This window comes from Garra rufa, unplaced genomic scaffold (genome assembly GCF_049309525.1).
Source record: "Garra rufa unplaced genomic scaffold, GarRuf1.0 hap1_unplaced_042, whole genome shotgun sequence".
NCBI classification, from domain to species: domain Eukaryota; kingdom Metazoa; phylum Chordata; class Actinopteri; order Cypriniformes; family Cyprinidae; genus Garra; species Garra rufa.
Genome location: NW_027394317.1, coordinates 37,854 through 60,751, shown reverse-complemented (window position 1 = coordinate 60,751; position 22,898 = coordinate 37,854). Strand labels below are relative to the sequence as shown.

General features: G+C 34.9%; 3 protein-coding genes across 4 annotated transcripts in view; 1 reads left to right on the top strand and 2 right to left on the bottom strand.

Annotated features, from left to right (window-relative positions):
• The window catches only part of LOC141315886 (chromatin assembly factor 1 subunit A-like), a 28,780-nt gene extending 28,349 nt beyond the window's left edge, over positions 1-431 (bottom strand). The window contains exon 1 of the mRNA XM_073832728.1: positions 158-431. Coding sequence (XP_073688829.1) covers positions 158-212 — 55 coding nt within the window. The 5' untranslated portion in view covers positions 213-431. The remainder of the gene's footprint in view (positions 1-157) is intronic.
• A 708-nt stretch (positions 432-1,139) lies between these two features.
• On the top strand, positions 1,140-6,483 carry LOC141315884 (secretory carrier-associated membrane protein 4-like). 2 transcript variants are annotated; one of them, XM_073832726.1, is made up of 7 exons: positions 1,140-1,212; positions 1,619-1,711; positions 2,156-2,284; positions 3,506-3,662; positions 3,749-3,850; positions 5,650-5,767; positions 5,847-6,483. In XM_073832726.1, exons 2-7 carry the CDS (start codon positions 1,705-1,707, stop codon positions 6,027-6,029), a joined length of 696 nt encoding a protein of 231 aa, XP_073688827.1. In that variant the 5' UTR covers positions 1,140-1,212; positions 1,619-1,704; the 3' UTR covers positions 6,030-6,483. The 2 variants fall into 2 exon arrangements, with proteins under 2 accessions (XP_073688827.1, XP_073688828.1); XM_073832727.1 differs by lacking the exons at positions 1,140-1,212; positions 1,619-1,711 and having other exon boundaries at positions 2,149-2,284.
• A 3,175-nt stretch (positions 6,484-9,658) lies between these two features.
• LOC141315883 (semaphorin-4E-like) lies at positions 9,659-21,136 on the bottom strand. Its single transcript, XM_073832725.1, has 13 exons — positions 21,007-21,136; positions 20,828-20,890; positions 20,628-20,726; positions 20,201-20,300; positions 20,002-20,112; positions 19,294-19,445; positions 19,035-19,207; positions 16,812-16,971; positions 16,062-16,284; positions 15,745-15,860; positions 13,171-13,334; positions 11,147-11,199; positions 9,659-10,416 (listed from the first exon to the last, which is right to left on the bottom strand). Exons 1-13 carry the CDS (start codon positions 21,100-21,102, stop codon positions 9,698-9,700), a joined length of 2,229 nt encoding a protein of 742 aa, XP_073688826.1. The 5' UTR covers positions 21,103-21,136; the 3' UTR covers positions 9,659-9,697.
• Between the last annotated feature and the right edge of the window lie 1,762 nt (positions 21,137-22,898).

Sequence of the window (22,898 nt, the reverse complement as noted above, 5' to 3'; positions counted from 1 at the left end):
CCTTTTCAGAACTAATGTCCAATTAAAAAAGTAGTTTTGAGCTCTTTTGTTGTTAGCCACCTATATGAACTCTCTACTTTTATTTTACCATGGTGTTCCCTCTATATTAACTTTAATAATGCTATAAACCAGTTTTATTTTTAGTTGAACACCAGACCTCTTCGTGGTGTGGAGGCCAAAGGCTCTTCGGCCGCGAGCATCACGACCACCATCCGCGCTCCCGCGCTGTCCTCACACTGAAAACGTTAAACTGAAACGGGGAGCGCTTTTTTTCGACTCCGTACACCGCTCCTCAAGGCCGGTCATCGACTCCACGTCTATCCCAGGTATAACATTAACGTGTCAACTGCGAACTGCCGGGTTTCTGTTACTTTTACAGTTGTAGGTTGTGTTTTTTCGTGTGTAATCCTGGTCCAGTCGTTCCCGTCTCATCCCCGGCTAGACTCCCTCCGCGCTCCCCGCTCAGAATTGGCGGGAGCCTGTTGCGGGAGTGGATTGCAGGCTGTGATTGGTCAGCGGAGAACTGCGTCAGATCAACGACGAGTCACGCTATTGGCTGACACGCTTGGCTCTGCCTCGCAACAAGTGTCACAAAACATGTGATTGGTCAAAGAGTGAGATTCTCGAATAGGATTGGTTGAATAAAATAAGTCAGAAAGTTATTCCGCGGAACTGCTTTGACTTGGTAATTTAGAGTAGAGGGTTGATGTTAAGCGAAAAGCACTTTTAAGAATTGGAAAGTGTTTTTTATTCTAAATAAAACTGTTGAGATGTTAAACAAATATTTAAATTATGTTTTATGTTTTCAAAGATTGTTTTGAGAAGCTTGAAACATTTGGAGATTTAACGTAACGTTATATTTTAACAACAAAAGTACAAACGGAAGTTTAACATGCATTTAAATTCCAAAACTCGAAAATATTCAAAAGCGTCTTGCAAAAAAAAAACAGAAAGGTGTCATATTTATACATTGCCACAAGGCAGGAAAACTGGTATATTATCTAGTCACACGCATTGAGACCACACCTTTGGTCATCACGTAATGGGGTTTGTAGTTTTTGATAGTTATAACTTCCGTCCGCCTACGTGCAAACCAATCCGCTTTAGAACTACAATTCCCATAATGCATCCAAACGCTAGTCCGCCACGGGATTGCCAGTATTCAATGCGCACTGCAGACGCATCCCTATCAAACTATTTAGCGGTGCAAAGGTATCGTATTATTAAGAATATAAACCTGTGGTTTTATTGTATTAATAAAGCAGCCGTTTTGCTTTTAAGTACATGAAGTAATATTTCTAATTTGCGTGCATGTTGTTTAGTTTGGCCATTGCTTTTTTTTTTACTGCAGTTGTGTTTGACATGGTTAGCTGTTGGCCTGTGTTGTTTTCAAATATCATTTAAGTCGTTAGTATAGACTTATTATAAATAAGACATATTAAATACAAAATAAGCGTTTATGTTATTTAAAGACAACTGTTATGATCTTATGTGGCTTGCAGTGTTCAACAGTTAACGTTATGTATCATCTTGCTTAATGTTGACAGGTTGATTATAATTTTTAAATCTATTTTTAAGAATGTTTTGCCTGTTTTTACGATATTTGTGTTTCTTTTAGCACTGAAAATTCCAACCAGTTCAGAGAAGGAAAAGTTCACTAGCAGCAGAAAAACAAACAATATTTACTTCTTCTCAAAATTGAGAATGACTGGTAAGTTAAGTCAGGTTTGGTTGGGATATGAAAATTATGACTGTTACTGTTTTAGTTGCTTTTTAATGGATTTTATCTCATGGAATTAAAGTAAAAAAAAAAAAAAAAAAAAGATAATTGCGACTTTTTATCTCAGATTTATATATTCAAATTCTGAGTTTATATCTCACAATTCAAATTTTTTTTCTCTGAATTCTGAATTTACATCTTGCAATTCTGTTTTTTGTTTCTGCCACAAAATAAAAAAGTGTGTTTATAATTCAAAGCGAGTGTTTATATATCACAATTCTGAGAGAGAGATAAAAGTACAAACAGTGAGAATTAAAAAAAAATAAAATAAATGACATTTTTTTCATTTATTTATTCTATGGTGGAAACAATTTTCCCTACTTTTTGGAGTTTTGTTTTGGTTAAAAATGAGTAATTTTCATTTTTGCATGACAGATCGAGCAAACAACTTCCCCCCACTGCCGAAGTTTATTCCTATAAAGCCATGTTTTTACCAGAACGTGGATGAGGAAATTCCACAGCCCTACCAGCAGCTTGTGCGCCGTATTTACAATCTTTGGATGTGTGAGTAAAGAAATGTAAACTTATACAGTTGAGGTCAAAAGTTTATATCCCCCTTTCAGAATCTGCAAAATGTAAATTATTTGACCAAAATAAGTGGAATCATACAAAATGCATGTTATTGTTTATTTAGTACTGACCTGAATGAGATATTTCACATGAAAGATGTTTACATATAGTGCACAAGAAAAAATAATTGTTGAATTTATAAAAATGACTCTGTTCAAAAGTTTACATACAGTTGATTGTTAATACTGTGTTGTTACCTGAATGATCCACAGCTGTTTTTTATTTAGTGATAGTTGTTCATGAGTCCCTTGTTTGTCCTGAACAGTTAAACTGCCTGCTGTTCTTCAGAAAAATCTGTGAGGTCCCACAAATTCTTTGGTTTTTCAGCATTTTTGTGTATTTCAACCCTTTCCAACAATGACTGTATGATTTTAAGATCCATCTTAACTCATATGCAACTATTACAGAAGGTTCAAACGCTCACTGATGCTCCAGAAGGAAACATGATGCATTAAGAGCCAGGGGGTGAAAACTTTTGAACAGAAAGTAAAATTTTTGTCCTATTTTGTCTAAATATCATATTTTTTCATTTAGTACTGCCCTTCAAGATCTACAGAAGATACTTACATGTTTTCCAAAAGACAAAATAAGTTAAATTTACCCTGATCTTCATATTCTAAAAATGTTCACCCCCTTAGTGCATCACGTTTTCTTCTGGAGCATCAGTGAGCGTTTGAACCTTCTGTATTAGTTGCATGAGTCCCTCAGTTGTCCAGAGTGTGAAAAGATGGATCTCAAAATCATACAGTCATTGTTGGAAAGTGTTGAAATACACAAAAATGCTGGAAAACCAAAGAATTTGTGGGACCTTAAGGATTTTTCTGAAGAACAGCGAGCAGTTTAACTGTTAAGGACAAACAAGGGACTCATGAACAACTATCACTAAACAAACAAAAAAAAGTGGATGTAAACTTTTCAACGGGGTCATTTTTATAAATTATATGTAAACATCTTTTATGTGAAATCACACAGGTCAGTAATAAATAAACCATTACATGCATTTTGTACAATCCCTATTATTTTGGTCAAATAATTAACATTTTGCAGATTCTGCAAGGTGTATGTAAACTTTTGACCTCAACTGTAGTTTGGAAAAAATTGAGATTCCTAAGTTTGACTGAAGAAACTAATGACTGATATTTATCTATTTTTCAGTGTACTGTATCACACTATGTGTTAATGTGGTGGCCTGCATAGCCTGGTGGGCCGGAGGAGGCGGAGCGGTCAACTTTGGCTTTGCGCTCCTCTGGCTGGTGCTTTTCAGCCCATGTAGTTACATCTGCTGGTTCAGGCCACTCTATAAAGCATTACGGTAAGGAACCCATTTTGTGAAAGGACAAATGAGGCTGGAGTTTTCACTTTAATTTTTAAATGGTTTTATCTTTTTTTTTTTTTTAGGGCTGACAGTTCCTTCAACTTCATGGCATTTTTCTTCATGTTCTTTCTGCAATGTGTTCTTGTCTTCATCCAGAGTCTTGGTATATCAGGTTGGGGTGCTTGGTGAGTAGCTATTTAAATATAAAGTAGCTAATATTAAATTACCTCATGATTTACTCACCCTCAGGCCATTTTAGGTGTATATTACTTTGTTCTTTCAGATGAATACAATCAGAGTTATATTAAAAATGTTTTGGCTCTTCCAAACTTTATAATGGCAGTTAATGGGTGTTGAGATTTTGAAGTCAAAGAAAGTGCATCCATCCATCATCAAAAGTGCTCCACAGAGCTTTTAATAAAGGCCTTCTGAAGTGAACCAATGTGTTTGTGTATGAAAAATATCCATATTTTAAACTTTATAAACCATAATCACTAGCTTCCGCTAACTGTCATACGCATGTTCACGAGAGAGTGGTTTTTCAGCGGATGACTTAGACAAACGCGGTGACGAACAGAGAGCGAAACAAAACACGGGTCACAAATTGGAAGAGCAAAAAAAGGATTATTAAAGAAAAATTTCGTTTTCGATTTTAAGCCAAGAGGAGACTGGTTTTCCTTTGTTGTAAACAAAACCTGGTTCTCGTGAGACTAGCATATTCTCACCAGAGTTTACGCTATGTCTGCATCCTACGTAATCTGCTGGAACATGCCGGAGATTATGGTTTATAAAGTTTTAAATAATGATATTTTTCTTACACAAATGCATCGATTCGCTTCGAAAACTCTATTAACCCCCCTGGAGTCGTGTGGAGCACTTTTTATGATGGATGGACGCACTTTATTGGACTTCAAAATCTCAACAGCCATTCATTACCATTATAAAGCTTAAAAGAGCCAGGACATTTTTAAATATAACTGTTTTCGTCTGAAAGAATGAAGTCATGTACACCTAGGATTGCTTAAAGGTGAGTAAATCATGGGGTAATTTTCATTTTTTGGGTAAACTATCCCTTTAAGAGAATCTTACAAGACTTTTGATGTTTGCAGGAATACGTTTAAAGGGGGTCACATGGAATACAGTGATAGTTCACTCATAAATAAAAAAAACTCATTATTTTTGGTAACCAAACATTTGCTGGAAGCTATTGACTTCCATTGTATGGGAAAAAAACTCTACTGTTTGGTTGCCAACATTCTTCAAAATATCTTCTTTTGTGCTCAACATAAGAAACAAACTTATACAGTTTTGAAGAAAAAAAAGATTAGATTGCTCTTATTCTTTCTGTTTGCACTGTTTATACTCATCAACATCCATTTTTTCAGTTTTGAAGTGAACTTTTTGTCTGTATGGTGACTAGATTTTGGTCTGTCACCTTGAATTTGAGAACACATCTGGTTTGCCACATAGCGCTTCTCGTCTGGTATTTATAGCCTATCTGATGTAAGTAGGTTACCATTGGGTTTAGGTTTCCTGAACAACTTTTATGAAGAAAACTGTAAGTTAACTTTAGACCTCTTGTCCAATACAGTGAAACACATAAGAGAAACAATATATAAAGGGATAGTTCACCCACAAATTAAAATCCTGTCATTAATTACTCCCCCTCATATCATTCCAAACCCGTAAGACCTTCGTTCATCTTCAAAACACAAATTAAGATATTTTTGCAGAGATCTAAGAGCTTTCTTACCCTGCATAGAACGCAACATCCATGTTCAAGGCCCAGAAAGGTAGTAAGGACATTGTTAAAATAGTCCATTTGACATCAATGCTTCAACCGTAATGTTATGAAGCTACAAAAATACTTTTTGTGCACAAAAAAGCTACATTTCTTTTCTTCAGTGTCGGTCTTTGATGTCTTTAAGTGGTCATTTGAATACTTCCATTGATGCTATCACACCATATTTTTCTCTTTTCGCAGTGGTTGGATTGCCACAGTGATCTTTTTTGGCACAAATGTAGTCTCGGCTATATTCATGCTCATCTGTACTCTGCTCTTCACCATAGATACAGTTCTAATGGTGTTCATTCTCATCAAGGTATGATTTGCATATACAGACGCAAGCTTTAATTTAAAACTAAAGAGCAGTGAATGACATCAGTTTGGTCTCCTTAAAGGTTCATCGACTGTATCGTGGTGGAGGAGGCAGTTTTCAGAGGGCGCAAGAAGAATGGAGCACAGGCGTGTGGAAGAGCGCCCCTGTGAGAGAAGCCGGATTCAACGCAATCTCCGAAACCGGCCCCAGCCTGCCGCAGTATCCCGCCGCTGTGCCCAGTTACCCCGAGAGCGGACCCTGGTGATACCTTTTCTGACCTACAGATGGTGCCAGAGCACTGGTTGTCTTAACATTAAAGGGGCAGTTTGCAGTGGGATGTTACACTATATATTTTTGCGCAGAGAAAACACTTTGGCCACATCAGACTTGTGAATAGTTACTTTGATTTTTTTTTTTTAAAGATTTAATGGTAAATCAATCCTTAAAGAATGTATATAAACTAAATTAGTTGTTTTGAAAATGTGAATGACGATCAAAAATGTGTCAAACCCACTGGGTGCAAACAGCTCCTTTAAAGTCTGTCTCAACACATACAACTCTCAAACTGACAGGAAAATGGTGGACCTTTAGTATAAAAATAGCAAAAAAAGACACTATGTTGATGAATTCATCTCAGTTCATTTGAGCCTTGATTTTTCTTAGCATTCCATTGACTTGTTTGAGAATGAAATCAGTTGCATATCAAATCAATATATTGTGTTCCGTTTTAGGAAAGGTGATTTTTAAAACAGAAAAACGCATGTTTTTTCCGAAATTATGGCAGCTTTTCGATTTACCTCGAGAAACTTGGTCTCATATTTCCACTTAAGTGCTTCTGCGATTCATTTTTCAACTTTGGTTCATTATTAATTCGCTCAGACTTCTACGATTTCCAAGCATGTTTTTGTAAATAGTATGATTTGCATACAAGCCACCCTTTTATACACTGCAGCAATGCATTGCAAATTGCAAAAAAGCTCTGTGACTGAGAAAGTTTCTTGCAAACACATCTTGTGCCTGCTCTTTTCTTTTTCTTCGAAAATGAAGACCGCCTTAAATCTTCATGCAAATTTAGCATGTGTGAACCAATAGCTTTCGAGTTTCCCTCAAGTGCTGCAACTCTATTGGTGGATGTGGTTACATCCTGTGCTGTTTTAATATGTATTGCTTTGCATTTACTCCTCGTTTCATTTCAGTAATCATCGTGCTTCGTATTGGAGCATTGGGTTTACAAACGTGAGGCACTCATTATAAACATGTGACTGGATCTTTATTACTTTTCGTTTAGGATCTCCCTCCACCGAGCCAAAGGAGGCTGATTTTGAAACGTTTTATGACTGGCCTCGTGTAGCCAAAGTATTTAACAATCCTGTATCTATAATGTGACCAGAATGGCTCTCTTACTAACTTTATTTCAATAAAAACATTCCTTTTCAGACTAAAGCTGCTTTTATTGTAGTCGCTCTCTGCTTCCGACTATGTACTATCATAGTGTTAAAGTGACAGTTCAGCTATTCTAGGTGTATATGACCTTTTTCTTTCAGACAAATACAATTGGAGTTATTTTAATAATGTCCTGGCTTTTCCAAGCTTTATAATGGCAATTATAATTAGTGAATGGGTGTCAAGATTTTGTTGTCCAAAAAAGTGTCCATCCATCATAAAAAGTGCTCCACACTGCTCCAGGGGTTAATAAAGGCCTTCTAAAAGGAATTGATGTGTTTGTGTAAGAAAAATATCCATATTTAAAACTTGTTAAACTGTAATCTCTAGTTTTTGCTAAATGTTGAACACGTTCAAGAGAAAGTAGCATTTTCTTTACAAATCCTCATTTTCAGGGTTCATACAGATACTGTTAAAATATAAATTCCACTTGCAAGGACTTTTACAGGAATTTTGAAGGACTTCAATCAGAGATCTCAATTAGGAAACAATGTCTTATCTTTCAAATTCTAAAAAGAAATGTAAAAATATACTAATAATACTAAAAATAATACAACACATAGTTACTATAGTTTACTATGGTAACCACAAATTAACCACTGTTTACTTTTTCTTTCGTTTTTATAACTGTTGTACTGCCTTAATGGTTTGATGTTTTCTCCTGTTTAATAAAAAAAAATGTGCAAACCCGCTCCCAAAATCTTCAAATTATCAAATGATTCCCGATACTATACAGGCTCTGAAGGCCCGAACTTAATCAAATGATTTGCGAACCTCTGCTGAGGTCCAGATCTGAAACAAATGATTCATGGACCCGCTCCAAAGTTTCGATCTAAATCAAATGATTCGCGATCCACCCTTAAAAGTTCCGATCTGAATAATGATTTGTGAACCATGATTTCAGATCATTTCTGGATCAGTTCCGAATCAAATCATTTACGAGACGCATTCTGAAGTCCCAATCTGAATTAAATGATTCGTGAATCCGCTCCGAAATCCTGGTCTGATTCCAATGATCCACAAACCCTCTCTGAAGTTCCGATCTGAATCAAATGATCTGCAAACCTGCTTTGAAATCGTGAATGATTCACGAACCCTCTCCGAAGTCCCAAACTGAATCAAATGATCCGTGAGCCCGCTCTGAAGTCCCGATCTGAATTAAATAATTTGCAATCCCGCTCCGAAATTCTGATCTGAAACACATGATTCAAGAATCCTCTCCGAAGTCCCAATCTAAATCAAATGATTTGCAAACCCACTCTGAAGTCCTGATCTGAATCAAATGGTCCACAAACCCACTCCGAAGTCCCAATCTGAATTAAACAATCCACGAGACGCGCTCTGAAGTCCTAATCTGAATCAAATGATTTGCGAACCCATTGCGTAGTCCCAATCTGAATTAAACAATCCACGAGACGCGCTCTGAAGTCCTAATCTGAATCAAATGATTTGTGAACCCATTCCGAAGTCCCAATCTGAACTAAACAATCCACGAGACGCGCTCTGAAGTCTTAATCTGAATCAAATGATTTGCGAACCCATTCCGAAGTCCTAATCTGAATGAAATGATTTGTGAACCCATTCCGAAGTCCCAATCTGAATTAAACAATCCACGAGACGCGCTCTGAAGTCCTAATCTGAATCAAATGATTTGCGAACCCATTCCGAAGTCCCAATCTGAATTAAACAATCCACAAGAAACGCTCTGAAGTCCTAATCTGAATCAAATGATTTGCGAACCCATTCCGAAGTCCCAATCTGAATTAAACAATCCACAAGAAACGCTCTGAAGTCCTAATCTGAATCAAATGATTTGCGAACCCATTCCGAAGTCCCAATCTGAATTAAACAATCCACGAGACACGCTCTGAAGTCCTAATCTGAATCAAATGATTTGCGAAGTCGCTCTAAAAATCTGATCTGAATCAAATGATTTGTGATGATTATTTCATAGATGCATTGTTTTTAAATAACTCAAGAAGTTTTCAAGTACCTCTTTAGGAATATTGCTATTTTCAAGGGTTTTTCAGGTCTTAAATTTCAAAAAGTCAAATTCAAATACTTTGGGCACCTTGTACGAACCCTGTGTTTTGTCGTTGTAATTTGACGCTACTTCTGTGTTTGTCACTTCTCACTGGAGCTTATGCTACACCTACATCTTACGTCTTCAGCTAGAATGCCACTCTCGTAAACATGCTTATAACAGTTAGCGGAAGATAAAGATTATGATTCATAAAGTTCATATAAATATTTATCTTATGCAATGCATCGATTTACATCAAAAGGCCTTTATTAACCCCCTGGAGCCATGTGGAGCACTTTTTATGATGGGTGGATGCACTTTTTTTGGACTTCAAAATAATAAAAAAAAAACTGCATGTTAAATTGCATAAGAAAAAGTGAAACAAATAATTTTTTAATGTTTTATTATTGTTATTGAAAAATAAATAAGTATAAAAATTATACAAAATGATCATGTAAAAAAAAATCTTAAATCTCAGACTCGTCTGTAATGTATTTAATAATATGAACGTCTGTTGGCATATCCCCATTGGTTGTATTCCTGTGGAATCTAGGTGTTTCTAGATCACTGTTTGTTGTGACACACAACATGACTGTTTGCTGTTTACTGTCCACAGCATCATTTCCTGTGTTCATGTATTCCCTTTCTGGAACATTCCTGGGGCTTTTGAATGTTTGCCTCCCACAGCACATAAAAGGAGAGATGTGGCCCATGTACAGGTTCCAGATCAGCAGACCCGCCATCATAACAGACAGCACGGCCAATGCCACTTGCATTACTATCCATTTACTCTCAACGCTCTGATTTTTTAAATACGATGAAGGATCTTCAGGTTTATGCAATTCTGATGATGGCGTGCTGCTTTCTGGAAGAAATCCCAATGGAGTCTTAATCTTATCAGTCACGACTACTGCTTCTTGTTCACGCAAGTCATAAATAGCCAGCGTTTGGGTGTAGTCTCTCCCTTTCGCCCGCTCGACTGATGCACAGGTGTAGCGTCCGGCATCAGCAATTGAGGCATTGTAAATCAAAATGCCGTCATTATAAATTGTATACTTCCTGTTTGAATAGAGGAGTGACTTTCCAGCAAAGTTCCAATTGACCTGGGCCAAGTTCGAGTCTGGATGACACAGCAACCTGATGTTGTTTCCCACAATGAGTGTGAGGATTTTTGGTTCCTTGGGAACTGACAAAGAAAAAACATGTTAAATTTGTTGAAAATGTATTTCGTTGACGTGAAATGGTTGCGATCGGTCAGCTACTGCCGCTACCTGTTGATATTTTACCACAAATCAGGAAAATAAAAAACTGATGCAATGCCACATTGTGGCTTTTGGTTGTAATTTTTAGTCGAAGGGCAACAAGAGAAGCGATGTAAGTCTTTACTGCTTTTCTAGCAATAAAAAGAGTGGAAAAGAATGGGAAGATGCCTGTGGACAAATAAAACTTTCTAAAAACCTGCGTCTTTGTTCTCTCCACTTCAGACCTAATGCCTTTAAGGCTTTTAATAGACCACAGCTACTGAAAGAGCTTTCAAATGGCAGAGACAAGAAATGCTAGATGCCATCCTGGTGGGATGTAAACATGCCAATGCTTGTCATGACGCCACAGCCACTGAAGGAGTTTTTAGGGGGGCATTTAGACGATCGATGGTACGGCATTTGGTTCGCCATCTGTAAACTCTTTCAGTAGCTGTGGTCATCGTATCAGTATTTTATTTATTTTCAGAGTTTTGTTGTGGTAAAAATAGTAACAGGTAGCGCCAGCAGCTCACCGAGTGCAACCATTTTACATCATGAAAATAATGGCACCCCCCATAGTCCAAAATATCGTAAATCTTTCATTGGTTTTCTACTACATATTTCACTAAGAGACATCATTTATGTTATGTTTAATCAGAAAAACATGATGAATACCTGTTGTTGGGCATCGAGTGGCATCCCCATCCTTTAGACTTTGTATCAGATTGCTGAAATGCAAAAAGTGAACTGTCAGTATATGTTGTTTACACACTTATATATAGTCCAGTAGTTTTTAGATATCAGGGTTTCCGCGGGGTCTTAAAAAGTCTTAAAAAGTCTAAAATTTAAAAATCAAAATTTTAGGCCTTAAAAAGTCTTAAATTCTCTGTTCTAGGTCTTAAATAATTTTACACAGGTCTTATTTTTCCGATGTCCATGTAACGCTACCTCTAAAGCTCATTTAAATTCTCTTTTTGTTGTTTCCGTGGTGTTGTAGTTCTTTATTTCACAATTCCAAATATAATTTGCTGTATTTAAACTACAAATGAGACCAGCATGCAATAGCCAATCAGCTTTCTGTTACTGGCGCGAGTCTCTCTCGGATTGTACCGCAGAAGTCAAATGGATTTAACTTTTTAGCTATGGGGAAGTGCAAGTTTAGCGATACTTAGCTTGAAAAAACTGAATATAGGGCTTGGCTAAGGCCAGTTGCTAACAACTAGATTTTTTTCTCCCTCTGTGGAAGTTACTGCGTCTTCAGAATCGCAGCAGCAGAATACAGGTCAAACTACCTTTTTCTGTATATAATGTTCTCAATAATAATAAGAAATATAGGTCGAGCTAGCTGACCGCCAGCCTTCGAAATACTTTTAAAATGTTTTTTTTTTTTACTTGCCCGACCGAACAAACCGCCTGATTAAAACTGAAGTGACAAAAACAACTAGCGAAGCATCGAAAGGCAAGAAAGATTCATATTTTAATACATTCAACGTAAACAGAAATTGATAATGGATAGTGTATTTCTGGTCTATTTGTGACATACTTTAAAACAAATGAATGTAACAGCACTCTAAAGAAACACACTGAGGTAAAAATTTCAAATGTATAGTTTATTTAACATGATATAGTTCAGTAATATACCAAGTGAGCTTATTGTTGAAAATTTTCACAATTACAAATGTTACTTTAATTTTAGCTCAATAAAAAATTAGTTAGTCAAGTAGTTACTTACATATTAGACAATATGCAACATTAGCAGAAGCATTCTCCTAGCAACGTTTTGCTATAATTCAGCGTTTTGATCGAATCAGTTGAAATAACTCGCTCATGAAGTGACTTACCGCCACCTGCTGGTAATTTAGTGTATTTAAAAGTATGCCTCCACACCCAACATTTCTAATGTACATATTTATAAATCAATAAATGTATTTAAACCATTAATCTCACTTTTAATTTTGCAGTGTAAATTATGTAATCTCACTGCTAACAGCCATTTAGAATTTATTGATAAATTCATAAAATAAATTTCAAAGGTAATGCATACATTTCAAAAGTTAAAAAAAGGCCTTTATAAAGGTAAATCAAATATGCAGATTTAAGATGTAAAAGCTAATAGAGCACTGATGAAAATATTGCTTCAGAATTTTTTTTTTTACGTCAGATATTTCTAGTGGTACTTTTATGGGGATATTTTGTGTGGAATAGTATCTGCTGATATGAAAAGTTCACAGTATATCGTAGTAATAATATCGTAGTAATTTAATTTATGACAGCCATGAAATTGTGTTTGCTTTTTACATTAAACACATTAAATATTACACGTATGCATGTAATATAATATCTATTTCCATTACAGGTTTCGGTCTTAAATTTCATATAAGGTGGTATTAAAAAGGTCTTAAAAAGTCTTAAATTTCACTTGTTCATATCTGCAGAAACCCTGGATATGCAAAACAGTGGTTAAATAATGCATAAATTAAGTTAAATGTATAAATATTTACATTAAATATAAACAAAATATCGATTTAGTGACTATATGCAGTGGTTGTATGGAAAAAGAGCAGTGTGAACATTCTGTGAAATATCTCATCCTGTTTTTCCGGGAAAAAGAACGTCATGGAGGTTTGGAATGACATGAGGGTGAGTAAATGATGACAATTTGACTTGATATGGGATTGTGCTTATATGTGAGTGCTTACCTTTTTGCATCCTCTGGTGATGTGGCTACTCTAGAGCACCTCTGAGCTGGGGCGTCCCAGGCACAGTAAGGGTCCCTGGCCAGCACACAGTCCAGACAGGACGAATAACGACTGCAGTTGCTGATGGGCATCTGGACAACCCCAGATGCAGAGCCTGCATACAGCTAGACAAAACAAACAACTCATGCTTATTCATGCAATTTTTCGTGATGAACATGGAACTAAATATTTCTCCAATTTGTCTTTCTAATAACTGGCAATTAGAGATGTTACAAAAATAATCATGTTATTATGTCAAAGTAACTAATTACTTCATTTAGTTAAAGCTTTTGTGTTTTTGTTTAAGCTTTTATTGAATTAAGAGAATAAGTATAAGTGTCTTTAAATGGAAAGTTTAACCAAAAATGAAAATTGCCATTATTTACTCATGTCGTTCCAATTCAAGTAAATTCAGTAATTCAGTAAAGTTAACATTAAGAAAGGTTATTATAGCAACATTTTATCTCACAGTTCTAACTCTTTTTCTCAGAATTGAGTGATACAAAGTCACAATTCTGACTTTTCTCAGAATTACGTGATATAAACTCAATTACAAGTTATAAAGTCACAATTCTGACAATTTTTCTTAAACTTACATGACATAAACTTGCAATTGCAAGTCAGAATTGACAATTCAGACTTTTTTCTTAGAGTTGTATGATATAAACTCAAAGAACTGCATGATTTAAACTTACTATTGCTAGTTATAAAGTTAGAATTTCGTGATATAAACTAACATTTCTCACTTTTTCTTGGAGTTGCTTGACAAACTCACTATTGCAAGTTATAAAGTCAGAATTGCGTGATATAATCTAACAAACTTATTTTCTTAGAAATGCATGATATAAAATTGCAAGGTATAAAGTCAGAATTGCATGATATAAACTCACAATTCTGACTTTGAGTTGCATGACATAAACTCACAATTCTGACTTGTTTTCTCAGAATTGCATGATATAAACTCACTATTGCTAGTTATAAAGTCAAAATTGCGTGATATAAACAAACTTGCAATTGCAAGTTATAAAGTCAGAATTCACAATTCAGACTTTTTTCTTAGAGCTGCATGATACAAACTCAAAATTCTGACTTTTTCTTAGAATTGCTTGATATAAACTCACTATTGAGTTATAAATTCAGACTTGCGTAATATAATCTCACAATTTACTTTTTCTTAGAGTTGCATGATATACACTTGCTATTCTGACTTGTTATAAAGTCAGAATTGCGTGATATAAACTTGCAATAGCGAGTTATAAAGTCAGAATTCACAATTCAGACTTTTTTCTTAGAGTTGCTTGATATAAACTAACTATTGCGAGTTATAAAGTCAGAATTGCGTGATATAATCTCACAATTTACTTTTTTCTTAGAGTTGCGTGATATAAACTCAATTCTGACTTGTTTTCTCAGAATTGCATGATATAAACTCACTATTGCTAGTTATAAAGTCAAAATTGCGTGATATAAACAAACTTGCAATTGCAAGGTATAAAGTCAGAATTGCATGATATAAACTCACAATTCTGACTTTGAGTTGCATGATATAAACTCACAATTCTGACTTGTTTTCTCAGAATTGCATGATATAAACTCACTATTGCTAGTTATAAAGTCAAAATTGCGTGATATAAACAAACTTGCAATTGCAAGTTATAAAGTCAGAATTCACAATTCAGACTTTTTTCTTAGAGCTGCATGATACAAACTCAAAATTCTGACTTTTTCTTAGAATTGCTTGATATAAACTCACTATTGAGTTATAAATTCAGACTTGCGTAATATAATATCACAATTTACTTTTTCTTAGAGTTGCATGATATACACTTGCTATTCTGACTTGTTATAAAGTAAGAATTGCGTGATATAAACTTGCAATAGCGAGTTATAAAGTCAGAATTCATAATTCAGACTTTTTTCTTAGAGTTGCTTGATATAAACTAACTATTGCGAGTTATAAAGTCAGAATTGCGTGATATAATCTCACAATTTACTTTTTTCTTAGAGTTGCGTGATATAAACTTGCAATTCTGACTTGTTAAACTCTAAATTATGAGTTATAAAGTCAGAATTACATGATATAAACTCACAACTGACTTTTTTTGAGTTGCATGATATAAACTCGCAATTCTGACTTGTTTTACTCAAAATTGCGAGTTATGAAGTCAGAATTGCGTGATATAAACTTGCAATAGCAAGTTATAAAGTCAGAATTTACAATTCAGACTTTTTTCTTAGAGTTGCTTGATATAAACTAACTATTGCGAGTTATAAAGTCAGAATTACATGATTAATGAATTACATGAAACTCACAATTCTGACTTTTTTCCCAGAGTTGGGTGATATAAAGTAAAAATTGCGAGAAATAAAGAACGAGATAAAAACTCACAATTCTGACTTGTTTTCCTCGCAAATGCGAGTTTGTATCTCGCAATTCTGACTTTTTTTCTCAGAATTGTAGGACATAAACTTGCAACTGCGAGTTGTAAAGTGCAATTTTGATCTGTATCTATCCACAGCCCCAGTTTTGCGTACCTGATTCTGGTGAAGTCTTAGGACATCAATTGGCTCAGTGTTCTCAAAAAGCTTTACTTCTTCAATAACATGCATTTCTCCATCATAGTTCACTGCTTTCTGCACACAACCGTTTGCTGATGGACAACAATTGACTTGCATTACAAAAACAATATATAAGCAGCTTTGCAAAGTAAAAACAACAAAATCAATAGGCTGTAATTTAAACAGCTCAGTCCAAAGTACAATTAACATTCCTGGGAACAACTGTTTACACACACACCCTCTTAACTGACAGTAAAGAGCTGCTCTGCCCTAAAGGCGAATGGGAGTCTCACCTGTGCCGACAAACATCACAGGATAGGACTGTCCGTCCGATGCGGTTACATGGTCTACAACGAGACGGGTCAACAGTGGGCCTCTCTTGAGCAGCAGGGGCTTGCCTGTGATTGGACGGACAGCGTCGTCCATGAGGGGACGGTCTCGGATAAACTGTAGGGTTTTATCAGGGAGGTCCAGCGACCGCATTATTCCTGTACTCCTCGCTGCGTTGTTGATACACTGTGAAGATGAACATTGGCAGATAAAATAATAAAAAAAAAATCATCTTTAAAGTTCTCAAAATTAAGTTCTTAACAATGCATATTACTAATCAAAAATTACATTTTGACATATTTATAGTAGGAATTTTACAAAAAATCTTAATGGAACATGATCTTTACCTAATTTCCTAATGGTTTTTGGCATAAAAGAAAAATCAATAATTTTGACCCATGCAATGTATTTTTGGCTATTGCTACAAATATACCCCAGTGACTTAAGACTGGTTTTGTGGTCCAGGGTCACACATATATATATATATATATATATATATATATATATATATATATATATATATATATATAAATTTGTATATAAATATATAACATATTTAAATATGTTATTTTTCTACCATCAGATTATAATAAAATCTATATTTTTTTCAATTTTAGCAGTATTTTTTGACATTCTCCAAATTACAGTTTAACAGTTAAAACATTACATGCACCTGCTGTGAGACTATGTAAGGCTAATGCAAAACCACTCACAGCTCCTGGCCGAGGGACAGGAATTTCTCCGTTGTACATGACCCACTTTACATCAGACATTTCCACCGCCACCTCTGTCTTAAATTTGCCACGTGAGAACACCTCGTTGATATCAGTCACATTATATGCACATACTGCAGAAGACTGATCCGTTGAGCTCCTGCATAAAAAAGCAGATCATCATGTTTTATAGGCTAAAAATACAGTATTAAATCTCTGACTAAACTGGAGAAAAGAGCCAGACAATCTTTTAATTATCAGTCCAACCATTAAAATGATCTATATGACACATGTGACTCATATCCTTGACCTAGTCAGATCTGCAGTGCATCATAAACTGCAGCTATTTTACGGTGAGTTATATTTATGTGCACTGAAGTTCAGATGAGATGTTGTACTCCAAGGTTTTGTTTTATTTATCTTTCAATTTTATTTTATTTCAAATATCTCGCAATTCTAACTTTTTTCCTTTCGATTGCAAGTTTACATTTGACAATTCTGACTTTTTTTCTCAGAATTGTGATTTTGACTTTTTTTTTTGCAAGTTTATATCTCGCAATTTTAATTTTGTGAGATTCTCTCGCAATTCAAACTTTCTCGCAACTGAGTTTGTATCTTGCAATTCTGACTTTTTTCTCGCAATGTTGACAACTCGCAATTTCTGACTTGTATCGTAATTGCGGGTTTACATCTCGCAATTTTGACTTTTCTCGCATATGCGAGTATGTATCTTGCAATTCTGACTTTTTTCCCTCCCATTTGTAAGTTTCTATCTCGCAATTCAAATTCTTTCTCACAATCACGGGTTTGTATCTCACAATTCTAACTTTTTTTTCAGAATTGTGAGTTTATAATTTAGATTTCACAATTCTGACTTTTTTCCTCGCAATTCTGACTTTTTTCCTTGCAATTGTGAGTTTGTATCTCACAATTCAAACTTTTTTCTCGTAATCATGAGTGTGTCTCGCAATTCAAACTTTTTTTTCATATCTTGCAATTTTGAGTTTGTATCTCACAATTTTTTATCACTATTGCGAGTTTGTATCTTGCAATTCTGACTTTTTTTTCTCAGAATTGTGAGTTTGTATCTCGCAATTATTGCAGTTTTTATCTTCCGATTGTGTCTCGCAAATCAAACTTTCTCACAATTGCGCATTTGTATCTCACAATTTTGGCTTTTTTCTCACTATTGCGAGTTTGTATCTTGCAATTCTGACTTTTTTCCTCGCAACTGAGACTTTTTTCGTGCAATTGCAAGTTTATATCTCGCAATTTTGACTTTTTTTTTCCTTGAAATTGAGTTTGTATGTCGCAATTCTGACTTTTGTGTCGCAATCGTAACATTGTGTCTTGCAATTTAAACTTTTCCGCAACTGCGAGTTTGTATCTTGCAATTCTGACTTTTTTTCTCGCAATCACAAGTTTGTTTCTCGCAATTCAAACTTTTCTCACAATTTTTTTTTTTCTTACAACTCGCAATTTCTGACTTTTATCGTAATTGCGGGTTTATATCTCCCAATTTTGAGTTTGTATCTCACAATTTTGGCCTTTTTCTCACTATTGCGAGTTTGTATCTTGCAGTTCTGACTTGTTTGCTTGCAATTGCGAGTTTGTACCTAGCAATTCTGACATTTTTCCTCCCATTTGCAAGTTTATATCTCGCAATTCTGACTTTTTTCCTTGCAATTATAAGTTGCAATTGCGTGTTTGTATCATGCATGTCTGACTTTTTTCCCCTCACAATTGTGAGTTTGTTTCTTACAATTCTGGCTTTTTTCTAAGAATTTTCAAGTTCGTATTTCGCAATTTTAACTTTTTCACAATAGCGAGTATATATCTTGCAATTCTGACATTTTGTATGTTTATATCTGACAATTTAGACTGTTTTTTTGCAATCACAAGTTTATATCTCGCAATTCTGACTTTTATCACAATATTTTTATTCATTTTTTATTTCAGTTTTAGTCAAATGAGAAATGTTGAAATGTATATATAAAATAATCCTGGTTCATTTATTTTTCATTCTTAATTCTAATGTGAATAGAAATAGAAATCGGACAGGCAGATTTCACAATGAATTCAAGTTAAAATTTCACTATTGTGACCGCGCCTTTACTCTACGTAGGAAACTATGTGGTATTTCTATATGTTAAAAAAATAGTGAACAACTGAACGAATGAGCCACCTCAGACACAGAATGGGCGAAAAATGGACAAAACTTACGACTGAGATGTGAATATAGCATAAAAGACACTCTTCCTCCATTTCTTGTGGCGGACATGAAAGACGTCCTGTATGATGTAGGGCAGGCTGGGCTCAGGGACAGAACAGTCCAGACGAGCCTTCAAGAAGGAGGTCCATTTCCTCTGAAGGGTCCTTTGACCACCCATGTCACCCTACAGAATAGATAATTAAATATATGTTAAAAAAAAAACAAGATCAGAGCTACATATGCAAGGTAAAGGAATCATTGAAGTGTTACCTTGCAGACTCTGGCGACACGCGACACCACAAGCTTGTTGTAGAAGTCGTACTCCACGGCGTTCTCACTGAAGAACATGTAGATCTTGTCATCGTCACCCTCAGGACTGTCCTCACTTTCTGGAACCACGTCCATGTAGACAAAATTTGGCTCTGGAGTGGGTGGAAAAATGTCATTGTTTTAATGTCTTTTTACTAAAAATGTCAAAACATCTTTAAATTCTATAATTGTTATCACATATTCTGTTAATAAAACTAAATCTAAAATAGGATATTTACACAAATTCCAACAAGCCATGGTGCCCTCAGATAGGACAGAGCAGCTTACTTTTGGTTAAAACAAAGTCTCAGCTTTAAAATGTTATAATTTTGTAAGAAATTTAAACAATAAATGCCATTCTGTGGCTCTTCGATGTGTCTCAACAGATCACTTTAGCATCTCAGTTCAAACGGCATGTGAACTGATCATTTCTTCTTTATTACTAGTTATAGCACAAAATAAACATGAATGAACATCAGACGGTTTTTTGTTTCAACCGCAGAAAGATATCAATACACTTCTTCAAGTTCAAGTCCATCAATGTAAATCTACTCTCCTGTCTGGTTTGTTTGTTGGACAAAAGGACAGATTTGCCATATGATTGGTCAAATTGCCTGTCAATGAAACTCTCTGCAAATGGTCAATTAGTCTTTTAAATATTTGACATACCATTGAGCCAAGAACTCTTAAACACTGTCCGCAGTGTATTGGAAGAGGTGCGGAGAATGACCGGCTCTGAACCCAGAAAGTTTAAGGACGTGGCAGAATACAAGTCTTGATCTGTGGCAAAAAAGTTAATTAATTAAAAATTCTATTTATAATAATATTTATATTAATTAAAAAAAAGCAGCAAGAGCTACATACATACCAACCATGATGGAAGATGATCTCTGGAATGGATCGAAAGGACATTTCCCTCTCCCATCTTCCTGCTTTCCCTCCAGTTTCAGCTGCCCATCACCATACGTCTGATCAAACACAATGGAAACAAGTTTGTTTTTAAACTTCTTTTTTATCTGTATGACACTAGAACTTAATAAATCACATGAAACCTAATCTCACACATACCAGGAAGAAAGTGATAGATTACGAGATGCAAACAGTGGGTACAATGATGAGGTAAAAAACTGTTTTTTAGATTTTGGAAACAATTCTTTAATTTTGTTGTCTATGTGTTTTAATATTCATTCACAACAACAAAAAACACTATTTTTTATTATTAAATGAAAATGATAGAAAACTGTATTTATATATAAAAAAAGAATGAAAATAAAACATTTTGTAATAGCACTTACTATGTAATCACAAGTAGGGCTAAAGGCATTTGTTCCGCACGCGTACATCACATTGTCGTTCATCTGATGCAGCATCCGTACATAGTTACGACAGTCGATCTGATAAGATAATCAGATGCATCAAATTGTTTCCCTTGTAGAGAGTATTTGCATGTGTTTATGTGTTAGCGTGTGTGGCAGTTACATAGATGTTTACTCACATCAGGATGTTTTCCTTTAGAGGTGCACTCCTTTTGTTTCTCTTCTGTAACTTTCCAAAGAACCTGATGGGTGGAGAGAAATCAATACAGGCTATACAAACGTGCTGTTTAGAAAAAGGGTTAAAAAAATTCTGTTATATTGTTGCCATGAGATAAAGGAAAGGAAACCAAACCGGCACCTTAGACTTAGCAACGGAGATATCATTGATGTCAAGGGCGTAGACCGCCTCTCTCGCCCCCAACACCAGTAAACCCAGATCTTCCCTAATCAGCATTGTGGAGTAATTCCAAACACCTTTCTCTTTAAACGTGATCACATGGTTATCTACGGACAAAAACATACATGCATGTTAAATAACAATGCCTTTCCATTTGTCATCGAAGTATCATAACCAAGAATTGTATTGCAACAATGGAAATTGTTCATTTGCTCTCAGGGTGGAGATGTTCTATGATCAGGGTTCAAACAGAGTTAAACTAAATCATTAGAAGCTGTTTGATTGTTAACTTCAGTAGGTCAAAGCAAATGTTAACATATTTGTAAATAAATAATATGCAAGTAGTTTTATTGAAATTCAGGGAATTGAGGGAATTGAAATTCATCAACCCTGTTATCGACATTTGGGACATGTAAAAAATTAAATAGTAAAATATTTTTTAAAAAATTTCAACTGTCTAGCAATAAAGATGTTTATAAAATGAGTTTATATAAATAAATGAATAAATAATAAGCTCGAGATTGTTCCAAGTAACAGGGTTGCAAAGTAAGTAGTTCAATACCAAATATTTTTGGTAAACTAACAGTTACATGAAAACTAAATATTTTTCATAAAGCAAAATATTTGTTTGATCATTTATTCTTGGGTAACTTAGGTAACAGGGTTGAAGACTGAACTAGATGAATGTTCTCAATACTACAATTGGTGTAAAAATGTAAGAAAATTTAATTGTCTTCCTGGCATCATGTAGAAAGCAACCAAAAAATGTTATTTCTTAGGTGTCAAAATGTTAAAAACTTTTAACATTGAATAACAATGCCTTATCTATTTGCCATTGAAGCATTATAACAAAGAATTACATTGCAACGATTGCAATAGTTCATTTGCTATTCAACTTCTATGGGGATTTTTTTAAACCCTGTTACCAACATTTGGAACATGTAAAAAAAAAAAAATCTAAATACTAAAATATTTGTGATTTTTACTATTTTCTAGCAATAAACATGTTTATAAAGATAAATAAATATGCTAATATTTAAAGGTCCACTGAAGTGCCTTGAAACACGCAGCGTTATTCTATGTGGTGACGTTCTTTTAAGTGAAACAAAAACATATCGCTAAGCCCCGCCCACTTATTTTGAATAGCCAATAGCGTTACATTAATATCTGCTCGGGCCAGAGCCGTTGAGCTCGGTAAAGCCGCATTTGTAAGCTTATGACAGCCACAGTCTAATAAATTACCCCACAGATTCAATATGAAACTCTTGCTAAAACAAAATAGTGATCATTATCATGCTGAGGCTGTGTAGTTTGCATGCCGACCGCACATATGAGCGCATATGATCTGCTCCGGGTTATTGCGTCTCTGTGTAGGGGGCGGGACATTACGGACTCTTCTTAGTGTTGTAAAAATATAGATTTTGATGTGCTCAAATTTATGCCCCTTGTACTCCCATTCACCGGCCTTTGAAAACAAAACGAAATCACGGTCAATCTCAAAAACGGCTCGTTTGTCGAAATTATGCTTTTAGATATATGTTTGTCTCGTTTACAGTAAAAAAAAAAAAACAAACAGCCCAGGTTGCATTTTGGCAATAGTTATCCTTTAAACTTATACTCAGAAGGTACTAGTTTAGTATCAAATATTCTTGATAAGCTAGCAGTTATATAAAAATGTATTTTCATAAAGCAAAATATTTGTTTGATTATTTATTCTTAAAAAGTAGGTAACAGGGTTAAAGACTGAATTAAATGCTTATATTTAGATCACAGTTATGCACAGTGATTAACTCAATGAAGATTAATGTTACCTTTATATTGAAAGTTTCAAGTAACAAATTAAACCAATACTC

Excerpts from the sequence above, each read along its gene's own strand:
- LOC141315883 (XM_073832725.1), bottom strand. The coding sequence starts at position 21,102 with ATGCTGATTAGGGAAGATCTGGGTTTACTGGTGTTGGGGGCGAGAGAG. Across the intron at positions 20,727-20,827 it reads CTAAAGGAAAACATCCTGAT|ATCGACTGTCGTAACTATGT; the intron begins GTGAGTAAACAT and ends TTATCTTATCAG. Across the intron at positions 19,446-20,001 it reads TAAGAGTTCTTGGCTCAATG|AGCCAAATTTTGTCTACATG; the intron begins GTATGTCAAATA and ends CACCCACTCCAG.
- LOC141315884 (XM_073832726.1), top strand. Across the intron at positions 2,285-3,505 it reads TATTTACAATCTTTGGATGT|TGTACTGTATCACACTATGT; the intron begins GTGAGTAAAGAA and ends TCTATTTTTCAG. Across the intron at positions 3,663-3,748 it reads CCACTCTATAAAGCATTACG|GGCTGACAGTTCCTTCAACT; the intron begins GTAAGGAACCCA and ends TTTTTTTTTTAG.